A 14,702-nucleotide genomic window follows, 5' to 3' on the forward strand; every position below is an offset into this window, starting at 1 on the left:
AACCAACCAAGCCCACAAATACGTCAACATGGACCAGCATTACACCGTCTAACATACTCTGTCAGATGTAACAACTAAATTTGTGAATTCAAGACTTAATCTATTGTATAACACAGTGTTAGTACGAGAAAAACATTACTTACATTCGAAGCCGTGTTTTAAAATGGCGGCGGTCTTGTTGTACTGACGCTCCAAAGTGTGTGTTCGTTTGCGTATGATGAACGTGTGACAATTTACTACAACAATTATTTAATTATTCTTATTCTTTATTTTACTATTTTTAGGGTACATGAAATTTCCAACTGATTTGCACACAATAATATAATTGCATTGTCATAACCTTTATATATTACGGAAAATACGATGACATGAACGAAGTCAAAGTGAAGTTGAAGTCAAAGTCATTCGCTGAACGTATTAGTCATTTTTTTCTCCCAAACGATAGGAGATAACAAATCCACAGAGAATATAAGTGTACAAAGGCTATTTTTCACGCGCGTGGAGCCCCAGGCTTCAGGTACCGCGAGGCGGTCCAAACTACCTCACAACTCCCCCCTCAGCAGGCCTCGATATTGCCACATTAACATTGCTGCCTTAATTTCTGGCCAATCCACACGTCTAGGGCCTGCCACAGTTGGTAGGAGGGGCGGTGCACACTTAGTGCCTCTGTAGCTGACCTACTTGGCTCACTGAAGACTAGACCTTAGGCCTAGGCCTATGTCAAACAGGAGGATGGATACATCCTGCCTGCTCCTCCTCTAGCTTGAGGACAACTGTGCCCTCCCTACCCAAGGTCGTGGTCTGTGTGCGCGACTAGTGTGTTTACACAAGAGACTGCCAGGGCACACCATAGAGTGCCCCTACGCTACGTGTGAGTGTAAACCTTGTGCCTTGTAGGTGTCTATATGTACATGTGTGTGTACGTAGGGCAGAGTGCAGTGTTGAAGACATACCACCCAACAACACATGAAGTGAGCCGCAGCAAATAGATGGTTGTTGACACGAGAAGTAAGACTTTGAGACAACAACAACATGTCTGGTGTACCCGGGAACCATAACAGCCCCCATCCCCGCCGGCGGCCCATGGGTGATGGTCCACACCCGGGGCCCTCCGGTCGGGATCCCAGCCCTGGGCCCTCCAACAGTACTGATACAGGAGACTCTACAACAGACGATGAAGGCTTCCACCTAGTCCGAGGTAGAAGTAGCAGGAAACGGGATAAGTTACGGCGACAGGATGAGCAGCAACAGCAACCTCAGCAACAACAACAACAACAACAACAACGACGACGACAAGACGAAGACAGTGAGTGGCACACCCTAATCTTTCCTGCAGGGGTAATGACAGCATCAGAGAAGTTCAGATGGATTATTGAGGCCGCCCGCGCCCACAGAGAAGTTTATCGTATCGACAGCAGGTGTGTAGGTGGCAATGTTAGTGCACGAGTGCAGGGGCACAGAGCCCTGAAGTTCTTCACAGAGAACAGTCTCGAGTATCAAGGTAAGAATGTCAAATTGTTAGAAGCAAACAAGCAGACAAGACAAACTAAAATTATAATTAAGAACTATAGCATTCATGTTGACGTGGAATATCTCAAGGACTATAACGAGATTGTTTGGGTGGAGCGCAACACTGGACCAGGGGGACTGCTCAAAAATCAAGCAATTGCTATGTGGAAGGGAGAGCTGCCCCAAGTCATTAAAATACCAGGCATGAGGGCGTGCAAAGTGGAGAGGTATATTGGCAGCCCGTCCTTGTGTGGCAACTGTCAACGGTGGGATCACAGAACGTGGCAATGTGATCGCCCAATTAGGTGTGGGTGTTGCAGTGGCTCCCATGACACCAAGCAGTGTCTGGCCAAGCTTACACCGGGTCGGGGTGGCGGGGTAATACCTAGATGTGTCAACTGCAAGCAGGCCCACCATGCCTGGAACAGATATTGCAGCAGGAGGCCTGACTGGCAGGGCTTGAGAAGGACGCCGACGCAGACAGCAGGTGGACCAGTGAACAGGGGCGGGAATGGCTCCGTGAACAGTACCACAGCAAGCCAGGGTCCAGCCTCCAGTAGGCAGACAACAGCCTGGGGTAGTGGTAGAGTGACCCACCACCACCCCGCACAGGCCCAACCAGACCCCATTTCTCTCACAAACCAACTTACCTCAACCCCACTCACTAACCCCAACCTTATCTCCCTCACTAACCCCAACCCTACCCCACCCAACAACACCATTCCTGCCTCATCACCCATACCCCCTAACGCCTCCCAGTCAACCAGCCCTTCCGCCTCTCAGGCGACCCTCCCTTCCCCCACCCTACCACTCCCCCTCCCCACTCACCAGTCAACACCTCACTGGGTCCAGATAAAACAATGCCGCCCGATATGGAAGCAATGATTACCCACATTATAAAAAATCACCCACTCATGCAAGAACTAATAAGCAAGCAAAATAAACTTGAGAATACCCTATGTACAATCCAGAAGACCCAAGAGGACATACTTCACATTCTGCAGGGCCTGAAGTTGCCTCAGGCGAGTTCAGCAGGTTGCAACTTGGTGCATGGGGATGCAACACGAGCCACGGCACATAACAGCAAACTCAGTGCTACCCAAGTGAACTCAGTGCGACCCAGTGAACACACCACCACCAGTAAACACAACACCACCAGTGAACACAACATCACCACCAGTGAACACAACACCACCAACAGCACCACCAGTGAACACAACGACACTAGTGTACACAACACCATTGACCACTGGCACCCATACAAACAGTACCACCAGCACATGACGGTGGTGCAACACCACATACAACACCACCAGTGAACACACTCTCACCAGCAACAACACCGCACACAGTACATCTGATGACCAACACCTCCACAATGGATAACCACGCTGAAGAAAGTCTCACTATCCTACAATGGAACTGCAATGACGTTCGCAATAGAATTAATGACATCATACAATACGCTCGTGAACACCAAACTGACGTCATAGTGCTACAGGAGACAATGGTACGTGATGACTTCAACCCAAGGTTCAGCGGTTATCGCAAGTTCTCCCTGCCACATGGGGAAAGAAAACGGGGTCTCATCACTTTTGTAAATAACAACATTCCCGCACAGATTATTGATGACCTGCACATGGGGGAAGAGTTTGAATCACTGGGAGTAACCCTTTACTTAAACAATAATGCCCTACATATAATCAACCTATATGTGCCACAGAGTAAACTTGACCTTGACGCACTGCCTGAGTTTGTTAATGAAGAACCTACCCTGCTGGTTGGTGACCTTAATGCCAGACACCCACACTTTGGTGCCAACTGTCATCAGCCCAATATCAATGGACGGAAACTGTCACTCTTTGTCAGGGGAAGTGAAAACCTTAGGGTCCTGGGTGATGAACAGCCAACTCACCTCAGAGGAGGAAGATTAGACTATGCTCTCCTGCTGAATGCACAGGACACGGATGCCAGTACACAAATTATGCACAGTTTATGTAGTGACCATTGGGCACTGATTACCACCGTCGACATGAGCAAGAGAAGGAAAGAGACAAATAAAAGAAAAAGGTTATCACTCGGACCAGATATGAGGCTGCACTTCATAAACAGGATGAGTGACTGGTTCACGGAATACCAAATCCCAGAAGACATTAACACATTTGTTGATGACCTTAACCACCAAATTGAGAGCTGTCTAAGAGTTCCGCGCTGTACGCCTGGGCGAAGTAACCCTCAGAGGAAGAAAATAAAATGGTATGAGAATGATTACATAAAGATGCTTAACGCAAATGTGCGAGACATGAGTAGAGAGTACCGGAGACATCCCACTGAAAGTAACCAAGAGCTGTTTAAAACTGTGTGTCAAGTAGCCAGGGAAGAGAAAATTAAAGAGCGGGAAAGACAATGGCTTGAGTTCACTAGCTCTATTGGACGGGAAACATCTGCAAGACAAGTGTGGGCAAAAATTCAGATAGCTAAGGGTGGCAGAGCCCGGCCTGCGGCTCACAAAGACCCCCAGGGTAAGGCTGAGGAACTAATTCACAAGTGGAGTGATGCAGCATCCTCCTCCTCCCTCCCTGCAGAAATCAGCAGGGAACAGCTCCTGCGACATGATGACAGAAGAATTAGGATAACAAGAGCACTGTCTAGTGATGACGAATATGGGGAACCAATCACAGCCCAAGAAGTAAGGGGCGCTATGAAAAAGGGTAAAAGTACAGCACCTGGTGAAGATGGCGTCACCTACGACATACTCAATGCACTGTGTGAAGTGTCTGGGAATCCACTACTCCACCTGTTTAACAAGTCATTCCTAAGCGGAGTGTTGCCCACACAATGGAAACACGCAATAATTATTCCCATACCGAAGCCTAATGAATATGGAACTCGGGACCCCCCAAGGCGGAGTCTTAAGCCCTACACTATTCAATATACTTATGAACGCCATTGCAAATATTGATTTTCCGGAAGGAACACAACAAGTGGGATATGCAGATGATGTCCTAATACAAGCTCCCACCTTGGGAAAAATTGAACAGTCCATTGAACTCCTCGGAAGGAAATGTATTGAGCTCGGTTTCACTCTCTCCACAAACAAGACGAAGGCATACTCCCATCACAAGCGGAGAGCAAATGAAGAACTGCAAATTAATGGTGTAACACTTGAATGGGTTGACCACTACCGGTACCTTGGCGTCACTGTCGGCTCTAACAAGGGAAAGAAAGAGGAGCTCAATCAACTCATAGGAACATGCAAAAGTCGACTCAGGGCACTGAAAGCTATGACCTGGAATGGACATGGAGCCTCTATTGCTGTGCTTAAAATGATGTACACAGCCTATGTGCGCTCCGTCATAGACTATGCCGCACCAGTACTGTGCACCTACTCCCAAAGCGATATGAAAAGGCTTGAAAGCATTCAAAATGAAGCCATGACAATCATTCTTGGAGTCCCAAGAACTGCCAAAACGTCTAATCTACGAGAGGAGTTGTCCCTTCCCAGTATTAAAAGCAGAATTCAGGAGCTGAATGCTAAGCTTGCAATTAGGATAGCCAGAGATCCCCATTACAATGATATTGCCAAGAAAAAACTGAGCTCTGTGCTACTTTCAGGGGGAAACAGGAGAAGCAAAAAATGGCATCACAGAGCAGTCTGCTACCTTGAAGAGCTTCACCTGCTTGAGCAAGCCCGTGAGCTCCTGCCTGTAGAGAGGTTACCTCCCTGGAAGGATGACTCATGCAAGATCATCATCAATGAAATGGCAATGAAAAAATCCAACATGATACCACAAGAAATGAGGCACAAGTATCTCGAGGACATTTATAAAGAAGCCGGAGATGAACTAGATCAAATCTTCACTGACGGGTCATCTAATCCTATCAATGGCAGGGCTGGTGCAGCATACACGGTAATCAAGGATAATACCTTCCTACGCAGAAATGAAGAAAAAGCACGTATTGAGAACTATGCCTCTTCAACGCAAGCAGAGCTAACTGCCATTGTTATGGCGTTAAGGTTTCTTGAACGGAACACTAATGGTGCAGTGATTTGCACCGATTCAAAAGCAGCACTGCAAAGCCTAAGTAAAAATCAGGCAGAAAATCTTGCAATAGTCGCTGAAATCAAGAGAGCTGTGAGAGTACTTACCAATCAGGGAAGAGTCATCAAGTTTCTGTGGATCCCCTCCCATGTTGGAATATGTGGGAATGAACGAGCAGATGTGCTGGCTCCTGAAGGCGCTGAAGGAGACCATATTGAATACTTCATACCCAAGACTCAACTACAAATTAGAGGTATTATCAGGCAACCGTGACAAGGTAACTGAGGAAAGAAGGATAGAAGCACAAACCAGTGAATCTGTACGATGGTACAACATGGTTGCAGCTGGCAATCCCAATCAGTATGGCCGAAGAGGAGGACGACGAGGGAGAGAATCTGTAATAGCGAGAATCCGTCTTGGATACAAATATCCATGGAGATTTGGAATGGAAACAACAGTTGATCAGCGAAGTTGCAGAATCTGTGGTGAGAGTGATGGACACCGCCTTGACCACTATCTACGTGAATGTGAACACCTGAGAGACATTAGGAATAACTGTAGAATAATAAACCCCTCATTGTTTGAGTTAGGAAAACACTATTTGTCAAATATTGATACTGTTCTTAAAAGATTTCCCCATTTTGCACCCGCAAGATAACGTAAGCTTTTAAGGGTTGATAAATGTTAATCTTCTTGTTTGAGGAGCTGTTCACTTGAGACAGTTAAGCAAGTCCCAGCTATGTCTGGGTACAAGTGACAGGATGAACAACCCAGCGAGTTTTCTTCCTATTGGGGAGTGTTGTACATTCTGCTATGGCGGTATGTTCACTCACAAGATGAGTGGCGCTGCCCAATAAACTCGCCCCTCGGGGCAAAATTTAAAAAAAAAAAAAATCAGTGAAATCGTGGAAAATTTTTGTGATGACATTTTTCAAAGTCGCTTGGAAAATCTCAGTTTCGGAATAAATTCTAGTTTTGTGCCGGGCCATACGATCATCGGGTCGTCAGTGTTAATTCAAGTGTGCGATTAAAGTGATCCGAGTGCGAACTTTGAGAGACCAAAAGTCGAATTTTGGTCATTTAAGCGAATTAGCGTTGGGACTCTGAATTTTCTAGCGGTTTTACTCAGCGCCCAGTGTGACAGCGCTCAGTAATTGTTTGCGCTCAACCAAGTGTTTAAGTGTCTCGCAAGTGGTATATTTAGTTCAAGTGATAAGCGAACTACACGTCGGTATTTAATTTATAATTTTGAGAAAACAAATACTTGGTTAATTAAGAATTAGTGCGGAGACAACTTTCTGAGGATTAGGCTTCGTGACAGTGAGCGCACTTTCAATTTTTGTATACTTATCAACGTGTCCAAGTGGTTAGCGAGTGTTATATTCCGTTAAAGTAACACGTCAACTACGCGCCAGTATTTAAATTATAATTTTGGGAAATTAATTACTAATTTTTACTTAAGGTTCAGCGCGACTCTGTAGCTGTGAGCGTCGCAGATATCAGTGTATATTTCTCAGTATTGTACAACGCGACCGGCGGTGAACAAGTGTATGCTATGTAAACATCGAGTTCTTACAGTAACGTAAATAATTAATTTAACATTAATTTGGTTTAACTAATAATACTTATAAGTATATCCGAACGCCGTTGTTAGCGTCGGGCGTTCCGGAATTAAAAATAATTGTTGAAGATATAAACATCGCGCCAGTCTTAAATTAACGTTACCGTCGTTCATTCCTAGTGCGCCTAAGATTTTCAAGAAAAATTTAAGAAATTCAGTTAACGTAAAGTGTTGTATTTATTGTGCGTTGGTAAACTAGACTGATTATTTTCGACAAATAAAAACAGAGTTGAAACTAAATTATTTACTGTAAATTCAGTGTAATTCCTTTCACGTATATATTAATTGTATAAATTCAGTATATCTGGTCCAAGAATTCGGTAATTATCAATTTTCTAAGATTTATATTGGATTTGCATTTACAGACAAGAAAGTCGTACTGTAATTCTTTTTATATTTGCGTTACCAGTCATCTTCGAGTGTCAAATAAATATGGTGGAAATTAATTTCATTTTTTCAAGTTTATTCTAGTAGTCCGTTCATTTAATAATTAACGTAACCTTTTTATGTAGAATATAAGTGCGCATATATAGTTTGTTCAACATCGTATACAGTGTTTGTTTCACAAGTGATGATTAGTAGTCGATGCCGGTTGCGTATTTCCATCTGTCCGCATATAAATTTTACGAATGAGAGAAGAGGATAATATGACTAAAGAAATTCATTCATTAGTGGAGCGTTGTCAGCGAGACTCTGCCGCCGTCATCTGTCATCGCCTAGTCAACGGGCGACGGTCCTCACTGGGGCTCGAGAAATCGATTAGGAAGGGTGGCGATAAATGGTACTTCCGGTTTGGGCACACGGAACATTTTTCCAGGAATTGAGGTTAGGAAACGTTTTGTGTTTCCACTAGTGGTTATTTATGGAACCAAATGGTGTGTTAAAATTTTACCCTGATCCGACGACGGGTTCTGAAGTTAAGTTGTAGAAATGTTTGTCCTTCATGGAGGGACATGGCGCACAACAACATCCCCTCCCTACCCAAGCACCCCTCCCTGCTTACCATCCCCAACCTTACCTCCAGGCCAACCCATGTCCACCCCAATTCCTGGCAGACCCATACCAACCCCAGCCAAATACCACCCAACCCCTTGTCGACGCGTTATTGGAATTGTGGAAAACTACATTTCCCGCTCAACTCCCACCCTTACAACCCCATGGTTACAACCCCCCTCCACAACCCACCCTCGGCCTGCCTTCACCCTCCCTCTTATCCCCCCAACCCATCCAACCAACCCCACCGATTACCCACCCTACCCCCTCCACTAATCCTACACCTTGCTCCTCACCTCCCCTCCACCCCTCCTCCCCCCTCCCCCCATTCCTAGTGTCGCCTCTACAGAAATTGCTGGAGAATGTAGCCAGCGGGCTTCTGGGACGCGAAAAATTGGTGATGAAATTTGTTGGAAGTGTCATGGCCGAGGCCATTACAGGTATGTGTGCACGAGCACACGGGTCAAGGGTGACCCAGAACAGGTCAGCACGTTGGCTGGCAGACCTACGGTTGAGATGACGGTTGAAGGTGTGAGATTGACAGTTTTTGTGGACACCGGAAGTCAAGCAACTCTCATTAAATGTCAGCCTTCAGCACACTTAAAGAGACACGCCTTAAGCGTTGTGGGAAGCATTTAACAGCAGTAAATGGTCAACATATTAATATCTTGGGCCAGGCTACTCTGAACTTTGAAGTGGGTAAGGAAGAAGCTTACCCACATAATTGCACGGTTGTCGAAAATCTTGCATTCCCTGGTCAGATTTTATTGGGAATGGATTTTCTGGGACGAGTTAACTTTTCTTTGTCGGCTCAAGAGGGAGCAAGGAAGTGCAGATTGAAGTTGGGCCAGGTAGTGTATCCCATTAAAATGGTAGATCATCCTCCAGTAATTGCTTCCATTAGTAAGAAACAGAAGTACAACATTCACTACCCTAAGTTGTTGTTTAAGTCTCTTCCAGACACAGAGAAGAAATCATGTGGGTTACATGCCTTGAAGAAACAATGTTGCCCACCACATTCAGTTAAATTCATTAAAGTATCAGTGGGACGTCACATTGCACCAGGTACCACCCTTCAGGTGGCTGGGAGATGTGACAGGTTGTTGATCCCTCATCATTTGATCACAGTGCTTGATAAAGGTGCCCTTATTCCAGTTGTCAATCTCTCGCACAAAACCTATCGTTTCAGGGCAGGTGATAGGGTATCTCAGGCTACAGTTGTAGAAAATACAGGAATTTTTCAGTATCAAAGCCAGGAGGAGATGCCAGCCACCACAGCACAATGTAGTGCACTTAATGTTACAGAAAGTAGTACACAGGGTAAACACAAGACCGAGACAGGAAAAAGTAGTAATATTCAAGAAGTTGATAAGTTAATCTCGGCTCTGGATTGGCAACATGTGCAACAGTCAGATAGGAAACTTTTGAGAGGGATTTTACGTAAATTCCCTAGACTGTTTGCAACAGAAGACGATCAGATCGGGCTTCTGGATAGGATCGAGCATGTTATTCCTACAGGTGACCATCCTCCTATTTACACTCGTCAATGGAGACTTCCGGAACGGGCGAAGGAAGTAATTAGGGATGAGTGTCAGAAAATGTTGAGACAGGATGTGATAGAGCCTAGTACATCACCATGGTAGTCGCCAGTAGTGTTGGTACGTAAACCGGATGGTAGCTATAGGTTTTGTGTTGACTACCGAAAGATCAACGAAATTACTAAAGGTGATGTGTATCCTTTGCCACGGATACAAGAAATAATAGATCAGTTTGGGACAGCCAAATACTTTTCCACTCTGGATGCGAAATCTGCATACTGGGCCATCCCAGTTGCTGAGAAAGATAGAGAAAAGACCGCCTTCTCTGATGGGGTTCATACTTATCAATTCAAGCGGATGCCTTTCGGGTTAAAGACAGCGCCTTCATCATTTCAGAGGGCAATTAATTATATCCTCAGTCCAGTCTTGGGGAGGCACTCGTTAGCGTATCTGGATGATGTGGTTATCTACTCCCGGACGTTTGATGAGCACTTACGAGATTTGACTGAGACGTTGGCATTGTTAGATAAGTCGGGGTTCAAACTTAACGTGAGTAAGTGCACTCTGGCATCTCAGAAATTCAAGTTTCTGGGATTCCAGGTGAGCACAGACGGTATCCGACCTGACCCCGACTCCTGTCGCGCCATTGCTGACATGCCTACACCTAAGACAGCAAAGGATGTTCGAAGGTTTCTGGGGGCAGCCGGATATTTCCGTCGCCACATTGAGGGTTTTGCAAGTACAACTGCACCGTTAACTGAGCTCACTAAGAAAAATGTTAAATTCATTTGGAAACCTGAGCATGATACCGCTTATGCAAAATTAAAAAGTCAACTCATTACTACCCCAGTCTTGGCAGTACCGGATTTTGATAAGGAGTGGGAAGTACACACTGACGCCAGTGGCATAGCTATTAGTGGGTGCTTAATGCAACGTGATAATGACAATCTTCCTCACCCAGTGGCATATTTCAGCAGGAAGGTTAAGGGTCCGGAGGTCCGCTATTCTGCAACGGATAGGGAAGCTTTGGCTGTGGTAGAAAGTGTCAGGTACTTTGAACCGTATCTTTTCCAACGTCACTTTGTCATTTATACAGATCACAGGGCGTTGACTCATATTTTTAAGAAAAGAACTAAGTGCCCTCGCATGTCCCGTTGGTCTCATGAACTAGCTGCTCACTCATTCCAAATACTTTACAAGCCTGGTCCATCACATGTTGTACCAGATACTTTGAGTAGAAACATCGCTACTATTAACGTAAATCTTAATATTGAAAATATTTCCAGTGAGAAAATGCGAGAATTCCAGATGAACGAACCAAGGTGGAAGGAAATTATTGAACTTTTGGAGGGAGGAAAATATCCGTCGAAGAAACGTAATTTAGCAATTCATGATTTTGAAATGAAGGATGGAGTCTTATTTTATGTAAAGGGACAGCAGGATCGTACAGTTTTTCAGTTGGTTATCCCAGAGGTGTTGAAGAAGTCGGCGTTGAAACTCGCACATGCGTCTAAGATTGCAGGTCATCTGGGGATTTTTAAAACTCATATGAAAGCCAAGTCACTCTTTTTCTTCCCCGGTATGTTAACAGAGGTCATTAACTTCGTTAAGTCCTGTGGTCATTGTCAAAGGAGGAAAGGTACCCTTAAGGTACAAGCTCCATTGCAAGAATTCCCAGAAATTTTGGAACCTTTAGATCGGGTGGGGGCTGATCTGATTGATCTGCATCACAGTCATTCAGGAAACCGTTACGTATTGGTGTTGGTAGACCACCTGTCCAGGTACACCACACTGATTGCATTGCCTCAGAAAGATTCACGAACTGTTGCAAAGGCGTTCTTAGATAGGTTTGTCACGGTATTTGGTCCCCCTAAAGTGCTAGTTTCTGACCGAGGTCAGGAATTTAATGGGAATATTTTTAGAGAAGTATGTAAAATTGTAGAAACCACTTCAGCATTCACTACGGCTTATCACCCTCAGGCTAACGGCATGACAGAACGGACGAAATGGTCAGTTAAAGATATGCTTGCAATTCTTGCGGAGCATGATGCAAATTCGTGGGACGAACAACTCCCCTATGTCCAGTTGGCTCTGAACACTGCCATCCATCGATCCATTAACACCCAACCCCTTTTGCTGTTCACAGGTCATTCATGTAATTTCCCGTCAGGTCTGCTTAACAGACATAATATTGTATATGGGGAAGATTACCCATCACGGGAGACAGGTGTACCAGTGTGTGGGTGTCAGCACGGATGACAAGTGTACCGGGGTGTGTGTGTGTCAGCACGGGTGACAGGTGTACCAGTGTGTGGGTGTCAGCACGGGACACAGGTGTACCAGTGTGTGGGTGTCAGCACGGATGACAAGTGTACCGGGGTGTGTGTGTGTCAGTACGGGTGACAGGTGTACCAGTGTGTGGGTGTCAGCACCGATGACAAGTGTACCGGGGTGTGTGTGTGTCAGCACGGGTGACAGGTGTACCGGGGTGTGTGTGTGTCAGCACGGGACACAGGTGTACCAGGGTGTGTGTGTGTCAGCACGGGTGACAGGTGTACCAGGGTGTGTGTGTGTCAGCACGGGACACAGGTGTACCAGGGTGTGTGTGTGTCATCACGGGAGACAGGTGTACCGGAGTGTGTGTGTGTCAGCATGGGTGACAAGTGTACTGGGGTGTGTGTGTGTCAGCGCGGGTGACAGATGTACTGGTGTGTGTGTGTGTATTTAAACGGGTGACATGTGTACCGGGGTGTGTGTGTGTGTGTGTCAGGACGAGAGACATGTGTACCGGTGTGTGGGTGTCAGTACGGGTGACAGATGTACTGGTGTGTGTGTGTGTGTTAAAACGGGTGACAAGTGTACCGGGGTGTGTGTGTGTCAGCACGGGTGACAGGTGAACCGGGGTGTGTGTGTGTGAGCACTGTTGGCAGATGTACTGATGTGTGTGTGTGTGTGTTAAAACGGGTGACAGGTGTACCGGGGTGTGTGTGTGTCAGCACGGGTGACAGGTGAACCGGGGTGTGTGTGTGTCAGGCCGGGTGACAGGTGTACCGCGGTGTGTGTGTCAGGCCGGGTGACAGGTGTACAGTGTGAAGACAGGCACTTCATCTCAAGAACCACGGGACGGTAACGACCCTGTACACACCTAATTGTGATTGCTGGGGTTGGGCTTCAGCTCTTTGATCCCGCCTCTTAACCAGTGTAGCTCTTCATATAGACCAGCCATAAGTATCAAGGAAAGAATGTTAAATTGTTGGAAGCAAACCCACAAACAAGACCAACTAAAATTATACTCAAAGACAACAGTATTCATGTTGCAGTGGAATATCTCGAGGACTGTGAAGAGACTGTCTGGGTCAGGCGCAACACTGGACCAGAGGGACTGCCCAAAAATCAAACAATAACTCTTTGCAAGGGAGACCTGCCCCCAGTCATTAAATTATCAGGCATGATGGCGTGCAAGGTGGAGAGGTATATTGGCAGCCCATCTTTATGTGGCAACTGTCAACGGTGGGATCACAGAACGTGGCAATGTGATCGCCCAACTAGGTGTGAGTGTTGCAGTGGCTCTCACGACACCAAGCAGTGTCTGGCTAAGCTTACACCGGGTGAGGGTGGCGGGGTAATGCCTAAATGTGTCAACTGTAAGCAGCCCCCCACCATACCTGGAACAGATATTGCACCTTGAGGCCTGATTGACGGGGCTCGAGAGGAACACCGAATCAAGCCGCAGGTAGACCAGTGAACAGAGACAGGAATGGCTCCGTGGACAGTACCGCAGCAAGCCAGGGTCCAGACCAGGACAATAGACCGGCAACCGTCTGGTGTAGTGATCAATCAGTGAATAGGAGAACCCAGGGTCAGGAGGGCAATCAGGCATGGGCCATGGTCACGAGCAGTGTAGCCAGCCACCACCACTTCCCCATCCCTGAGGGCTTCCAACCACTTCCCCTTCCCGGGAACCCACCCACACCACAATTTCTACCTTAATCGATACGAATTAAATATAGGACAAGGTACCCCATGGGGTGAGCGGGTAAATGGGGACCTGGGGAAGAATTAGTGGGGGGGGAGAGGGGGAGAGGAAGGGTTTTTAGGTTGAGATAAAGTGCCAGGACTAGACCCAGCTGCATGGAGTTTACGTGTTTTTATGACCGTATTAAGCAATGGAAGCAAGGAGTCGGTATTTTGTGACAACATTCCGTCTTTTCAGCGCACCCACGGAGATAGCAGCCCTCAGCTGAGTGAGTCCTGGAGGCTCACACCAGCAGAGGTTTGATCCACTAGTCAACATCGTGCTCCCCCCACCCTCAGAGTCACTGCTAAACGGGAGTTAACACCTTCTCCTCCCCCCCCCCCCACCCTCAGAGTTACTGCTAAACGGGAGTTAGCACCTTCTCCTCCCGCCCCCCCCCCCTCAGAGTCACTGCTAAACGGAAGCTAGCACCTTCCCCCCCTCCACTAAAGAGGGGGAGAAGAGTTAAGGAGTCTGGGGTAGTTAGTAGCTAGATATTTTGAGGAGTGGTTTTGGAGGAGGCGAGTGTCATTGGAATATAGAAGCAGGGGGTGGGTCGTAGATCAGGTTAAACAGGTTGTGGATATTTCTAGATCTACTGAGGGGTGTTTCTGAGGAAAGTGTCGTAGTTGTTGTGAAAGGTGTGACTTCTTGTGATCTGTTTTTCCCCATGTTGTCCCAGACCATGTTCAGTGACGGGGTGTTCGCCCATCCGTGCAGAGCTTCACTAGTGGTGAAGTCCTGCCAGTGAGTGTCGAACACCCATCTCGGGGCCCTGTTCTGGGTGCCTTGGAGTTTCTGTTATTTGTTGGTTTTGCGAGTGATAGTGGGCTGGGTGTGTATGTAAGGAGTAGGAGAATGAGTGTCTTGTAAAGGTAGAGTTGGGTGGCTTGGGAGGCGTGTCTGAGGGGGAAGAGTTTTTAGAGCTTTTGAGGATATGACTTTTTTAGATGTTATGTGTGTGTGTAAGCGGCGGTTGTGGT

At 46.5% G+C, this 14,702-nt stretch overlaps 1 protein-coding gene across 1 annotated transcript; it reads left to right on the forward strand.

Annotated features, from left to right (window-relative positions):
* The first annotated feature begins 1,083 nt into the window (after positions 1–1,083).
* On the forward strand, positions 1,084–13,392 carry LOC138350539 (NALCN channel auxiliary factor 1-like). The gene is made up of 2 exons (XM_069301547.1): positions 1,084–1,501; positions 13,025–13,392. Exons 1-2 carry the CDS (start codon positions 1,084–1,086, stop codon positions 13,390–13,392), a joined length of 786 nt encoding a protein of 261 aa, XP_069157648.1.
* Positions 13,393–14,702: the final 1,310 nt, after the last annotated feature.

The sequence above is a fragment of the Procambarus clarkii genome, chromosome 46, assembly GCF_040958095.1.
Source record: "Procambarus clarkii isolate CNS0578487 chromosome 46, FALCON_Pclarkii_2.0, whole genome shotgun sequence".
Classification (NCBI taxonomy): Eukaryota; Metazoa; Arthropoda; class Malacostraca; order Decapoda; family Cambaridae; genus Procambarus; species Procambarus clarkii.